Below are 6,343 nucleotides of genomic sequence, written 5' to 3' on the forward strand. Positions count from 1 at the left end.
GCAAAAGGCGTTTGCCTGTTTCCTATCAGATGTACCGTGGGATGATGTTTTCGGGTTAGAATAAAAAAAAAAAAAAAAAAAACTCCCCCTCTGTCCTTGGAGCTGCCTCCCCACCTTTGCCTCTTTCCGAGCTCCCTCCGATGAAACACGAGCGTTTCCGAAAACTAACTCGTGGTCTAATTTCATTGGCGCAGCGCTCGGCCAATGAGCCGCGGCCATCTGTGCAGGGCTCGGCGCTGCTGAAATTCACAGGCTACGTTTCCTTACAAGTCATTTCAGCCAGTTTCACCCTCACCTCAAGTCTTCTTCTCTCGTCGTCCCTGTCACCTGACTGAAGCTGCCGGGATGAAGCTTTCAGTGGCGATTCTTGCAGTTTTTGCATCGCTCGCTGTCACTATTGAAGCTACGGTCTACTTCAAGGAACAGTTTCTGGATGGAGGTACAGTAGCCTACTGGCAATTTCATGCCCCCTTGTCTCACATGAGCTCTTGTGTTGAGGAAGTGGCTATCTTAACTGGACTGAATAGCAGTGTATGCACTGTCGTTTAGTGTTTTCATCAGATCCAGCTAAATATTAGATTTTTAAAAAAGCAAAACGAAAAAAACTTACTTTGAAAAAAAAAAAGAAGCTTACTGCATCAATTCAATGCATTTTAATAGCGATTGGTCGAAGTTGCTTCGATTAGTCAAGTCAAATGTGTTAAAAAGTAACGAATAAAGCAACAAATGTATTAAGATAAATAGTTTTAAGTCGTGGCAATGTCAAATGCAGAATGCAGCTGGTTACATCCTTGTAGGCGAGTCCGAGTATTGTTTCACTTTTGATATGCAGAACCGTATGTGGGTCTCTGAACGACTTGGGATTTATTATTATAGTATAAGTAAAAACGACTTACTCTCAGCCCTCAGTGTGTATGTTTAGTTTTTGTTTGTGCAAAACTATAAGAGCAGTGTCTAAAACAATAAATACTACATATGCTGTAGATTACTGTGCTGAGGAGCTTGTTTAAATGTTCTCAAATATTCCACTTTTAATATGAAGTTGTGTAATTAACGTTGCCTTTCCTGCAGCTGCAGTGCAGCAGTTGTAAGCGTGTGTCCGGAACCAGCACTGTAACACTGTGTTAACTATCAGGATAGGGTTGACAGAGAGTAACTGGTTGACTTGGATTGCTGTGTTTCAGATGCATGGAAAAGCCGGTGGCTCGAGTCGAAGCACAAATCGGACTATGGACAGTGGAAGCTGAGCGCTGGAAAGTTCTATGGAGATGCCGAGGCTGATAAAGGTGATTCCTCTACATTCTTTCAGAAACCAAAGATAAAAGATCCATTTGTCGAAAAGCCGTTGATTTGCTCATATCAGATTCTTGCAAATAGGGTTTTGTCATGCAAATGTGGGTTAAAGGGTAGTGTGTGTGTGCGTGCGTGTGTGTGTGTGAGAGAGAGAGAGAGAGAGAGAGAGAGAGAGAGAGAAATGCTGTCCAGGCAGCCTCAACGAAGATGACTGGAATATCCTGTGAGGCGGCTCTGTGACAGAACAATGAACTCTTACTGTCATGCCCAGCTCTTACTGTAGTACTTAAAGAGCCTCGAATGAATTAAACATAACGCATTGTAACATAATACTGAAACTGCATATTTGACACAAGATCTAGGAAGCTGTGGTCAAGAATAAACTGCTACACAGCGACAAGCAAAAGCTGTGAAAGAGTTCCGAGTCCTCTTTGCTAATAGTTTTTCGCTGCATCTACACCAGGTATCCAGACCAGCCAGGATGCCCGCTTTTACGCCCTGTCGGCCCGCTTTGAGCCCTTCAGTAACGAGGGAAAGCCCCTTGTCGTCCAGTTCACTGTCAAGCATGAGCAGAAGATTGACTGCGGGGGTGGCTACGTCAAGATCTTCCCCTCTACCCAGGACCAGAGCGAAATGCACGGGGACTCGCAGTATTACTTGATGTTCGGTGAGTGGGGTTTGTCCCCTAGAGTCCTAAAGTCACAGAGGCCAGACCTCAGGGTACAAATGAACATGTGATGTATTTTCACGTCCTCAAATAATTTTTAGATTCAGCTGTTTTGAACGTAGTCATTGCTGTACTTCCTTTGCAATGCTGAATAATGATGTAACCTGCGTCTCCAGGGCCTGACATTTGTGGATACAGCACAAAGAAGGTTCACGTGATCTTCAATTACAAGGGCCAGAACTATCTTATTAAGAAAGACATCAAATGCAAGGTAGGTATTCATGAAGCCTGTTGAATTATTTAAAATTTTTTTTTTTTTTTTTTTTGGTAACAGGAATTTTTGGATTCTTACTTGTTCTGTCACCTCTTTCCAGGATGACGAGCTGACCCACCTATACACGCTGATCCTGAATCCAGACCAGACATACGAGGTGAAGATTGACAATGAGAAGGTGGAGTCAGGCTCCATGGAGGAGGACTGGGACATCCTGCCCCCGAAGAAGATCAAAGACCCCGAGGCCAAGAAGCCGAGCGACTGGGACGACAGGGCCAAGATTGATGATCCCAGTGACACCAAGCCAGAGGTAGGCGATCAATGAAACTTTTGAAACGTACTCGGTTTCACTGGTATACTCAGACATCAAGAGTAGCAAAGATAAGAGAAATTAACTGAATTTGAAACTTGGAGGCAAATGGCAATGCTGCTGTCTTCTAGGACTGGGACCAAGCAGAGACCATCCCTGACCCTGATGCAAAGAAGCCTGACGACTGGGATGAGGACATGGACGGAGAATGGGAACCTCCCGCGATCACCAATCCAGAGTTTAAGGTATAACTTCTATAGTTGCTAGGGACAAAGGCTGACGTTCCAAATATAGAATGACTGCTCACCGTTTTAATTTATTTTCATGAAAAGAATTGAATGAATAATATATTTTTCAGTCATTGCTTCTGTCATAGAACTAATGTAATAACATGACTGTCTTTGCAGGGTGAATGGAAACCCAAGCAGATCGACAACCCCGACTACAAGGGAGCCTGGGTCCACCCTGAGATAGACAACCCAGAGTACACTCACGATGCCAACATGTACAAGTTTGACAACATTGGAGTCCTTGGCCTGGATCTGTGGCAGGTAACGGTCGCCGCTCTGCCATTAAGAGTTAATGTATTACATGAATTCTGAAAATCAAACTGCCTTGCATCATAAGAATAGAGTTCAATTTATTCAAGGCACGAAGAAGGAGGAAATGTTAACATGTTTGGTGTCTCTGTTTAAAGGTAAAATCTGGAACCATCTTTGACAACTTCCTGATCGCTGACGATGTCAAAGAAGCAGAGAAATTTGGACAGGAAACCTGGGGAGTTACTAAGGTAGGACACTTAAAATTACTGAATCTAGAGGCTACTAGACACCAACAAGAGAGAGCTACCAACAGCACAGCACATCAAGTAATACAGCTGATGTTAGGAGTGTAGTGCAGGGCTGGAACAAATAATCATATTTAATTTATCATCCAAATACTGACACTGCTGTCTTCTTGATTGTCTGAGATGCTTGTGTGTAGTGTTTTTGCTGCAGTGCCGGGCCCTTCTTTTTTTTTTTTAATAAGCATGCATCTTATTATTAGGTCTTTGTTTCAAAAATACCCACACTTTTCTCTTCTGCTGCTGCAAGGCAGTGCTAAACATCAGTACTCACAACTTTCTAACATAACAGTGCAACAAGAGTCCTGTGAAACATAGCCGAGCTGTTGTTATCCCCATATCAACCTAAAACAGATTAACGTCCACAACCATCTTCATGCTTTTCAGCTCTTGGAAGTTTTTCCACATTTAGGTGTTCTGATGTAGGCAACGCTGTAGCCCCTCTAGGGGTTAAAGTTTAGGATGTTACAGTAGGATTTCAGAATCTTCTTCTCCCCTCGATGTAAACTATGCAGCGGATGACAGCACAACAGTAACTTATTTTTCCTGTTTTATGTTCACACAAAGCGTTTCCACTAAAAAAAAAAATACCTACCTGTCTTCTTTTCCCACCCAGGACCCAGAGAAGAAGATGAAGGAGGAGCAGGAGGACATGGAGAGGAAGCTGAGAGAGGAGGAGGAGAAGAACAAGAAGGACACTGAAGGGGATGAGGAGGATGATGACGACGAAGATGGAGATGAGGATGAGCCGGCAGAGGGAGAGGATGATGATGATGATGATGATGATGATGATGATGCAGAGACAGAAGAGGACAGTGATTCGAAACAGAAGGACGAGTTGTAGGATCTCTATGGACGCTGGCCTTTCATACAGCAACTTTTTGTTCAGGTGTAGGGACGGGGGAGTGGTGGATGCTGGGGTCAGTTCAGATTTATTTTTTATTGATTCCCCCCTGTTTTTATTTTTTGTTTGCTTTTTTTTTTTTTTTTAACAAAACTTCACATTAACGAAGGATATGGGTTTACACGTTGTTTTTCCTTATGTGTGTCTGATTCAATGAGATTAACTAAACATTGCTGGTCCCACGGTGTGTGTGTGTGATTTGACTCCATATGTGCCTGTCCTGCAGATAATCTAAGAATTCTTTTTTTATTTTTATTTTTTTCCATGTGCTGGGATGTTAATTGAGGATCTGTGATGTCGGGTTTATGCACTTTTATCTCTCTTGTGTGATGTAGTACTATTCATTGTTTTGAACCCTTTTAATTTATTCATTCATTACATTTGTTTGCTGAAAACGTGTCGATTCCTGAAGCTTAGTTTGCTCCTAAGTCCTTCCTCCAAGTGTGTTTGTGTGTATGTATGTGTCAATCCTTGTCATTGTTTTGAAGGAGTGACTGTACTGTGGGTGTAAAATTTTTAAGTCTTAGTAAATAAATTGAAGCTTCAGCCAGCAGCGCCACCGGTCTAATACTAGGCATATTTATGGATGTCTGAATTCAGTACACTTTGTTCCAGTGTGGTAGAGAAGGAAATGATGCCCAGGTGGTAGAATAACGGCCAAACAAATATGGTAACAATTCACCTATGTTTTATCTGCAACGTCATGTTTAAATACGTTGGTTCAAACTTTTTAAAGATTATAGGTTATTTGAGATGGGATGTGCTGTAAAATAAGTTTTGATATCACACGCAAGTTATATATATTTTTTTAACTGGGAACTGTGATTAAAATCAAATCAGTACAACTCTGCCGCTAAGTCACAAATTGAGAATTCAGGGTTGTGTCAGTGTCATTCTTTTTTTAGTGAACTGCTTCTTGTGAGATGCACAGTTTATAAAAAAGGGTTAAAGTTTAAATCTGGAACAAGCTTTGACAACTTTCTCATCACCGATGAAGCAGGACAATTTGGAAAGCAAACCTGGGGAGCTATTAAGGTAACGCACATAAAAATACTGTTTCTAGAGGCTACTGAACACTAATGGTACAACTTCATCAAATCAGAGCACTAACAACACATCATATGTCTCACACCGCATGATTTCACCCTTTACTTGTCACAAGAGGAGTCCCCCAGGGCTCCGTTCTGGGTCAACTACAGTTCATCATAGATTTCTTCCTCTTGGCAATATTTTCTGTAAAAACAAGGTACATTTTCACTCCTATGCCGATGACACCAAGTTCTACTTGTCTACAAAGCTGACCTCCACTATTCCACCCCCAGCCCTTTCCACCTGTCTAACCAAAATTAAATCCTGTGTCTCCTGCAAATGAACAGCAGTAAAATTGGCTCTAAGTCCACTCTAGCCAAAGTTGACAGTTTGTCACTAAACATCAATAACTCTACTGTACTTCCCTAAGAGTGTGGGGGAGGGAAGTACAGTGGAGTTATTGATGGCACACTGTTAACCCTTCTGAGGTTAAGAGTGTGGCTGTCATCCTCAACAGCACTTTATCTCAACAACATCACTCGGTCTGCTTACTTCCAACTCCGCAACATTAATGGACTCCGCCCATCCCTAACACAAAATACCACTGACATACTTGTCCACGCCCCACATTGACTACTGTAACTGTGTTCTTTTTGATTTACCCTCCAAATGTGCTAAACTTCAGCTGGTCTAAAATGCTGCAGCTGGTATCATCACCCGAACTCCCTCCATGGACCACATCGCCCCAGTTCTTCAGCAGCTCCACTAGCTTCTAATGAAATCCCACACTGAGTACAAGATGCTGCTACTTACCTTCAATGCCCTTCACAACCAAGCTCCATCATATCCGTCTCATCTTTTCCAATTATACACGCCCTCCCCTACTCTCAGATCCTCTTTGGCCACTCAATTTATTGCCCCACCTGCAAAAACTCTACCATGAATTTCATTCAGTCACTCAGCTCCCTGCGTTTGGACAACTCTCCCTCCTGACATCCAAAACAGAGACTCTCTGACAACCT

General features: G+C 42.5%; 1 protein-coding gene across 1 annotated transcript; it reads left to right on the forward strand.

Moving 5' to 3' along the window:
- Window positions 1–222: 222 nt before the first annotated feature.
- Window positions 223–5,142, forward strand: LOC311490593 (calreticulin-like). Its single transcript, XM_084548170.1, has 9 exons — window positions 223–439; window positions 1,185–1,286; window positions 1,757–1,960; window positions 2,137–2,231; window positions 2,335–2,544; window positions 2,676–2,789; window positions 2,952–3,095; window positions 3,242–3,334; window positions 4,005–5,142. The coding sequence occupies exons 1-9, from the start codon at window positions 346–348 to the stop codon at window positions 4,230–4,232; spliced, it is 1,284 nt and encodes a 427-aa protein (XP_084404296.1). The 5' UTR covers window positions 223–345; the 3' UTR covers window positions 4,233–5,142.
- The last annotated feature ends 1,201 nt before the right edge of the window (window positions 5,143–6,343 follow it).

The sequence above is a fragment of the Chelon labrosus genome, assembly GCF_963514085.1.
Source record: "Chelon labrosus genome assembly, chromosome: 7".
Taxonomy (NCBI): Eukaryota; Metazoa; Chordata; class Actinopteri; order Mugiliformes; family Mugilidae; genus Chelon; species Chelon labrosus.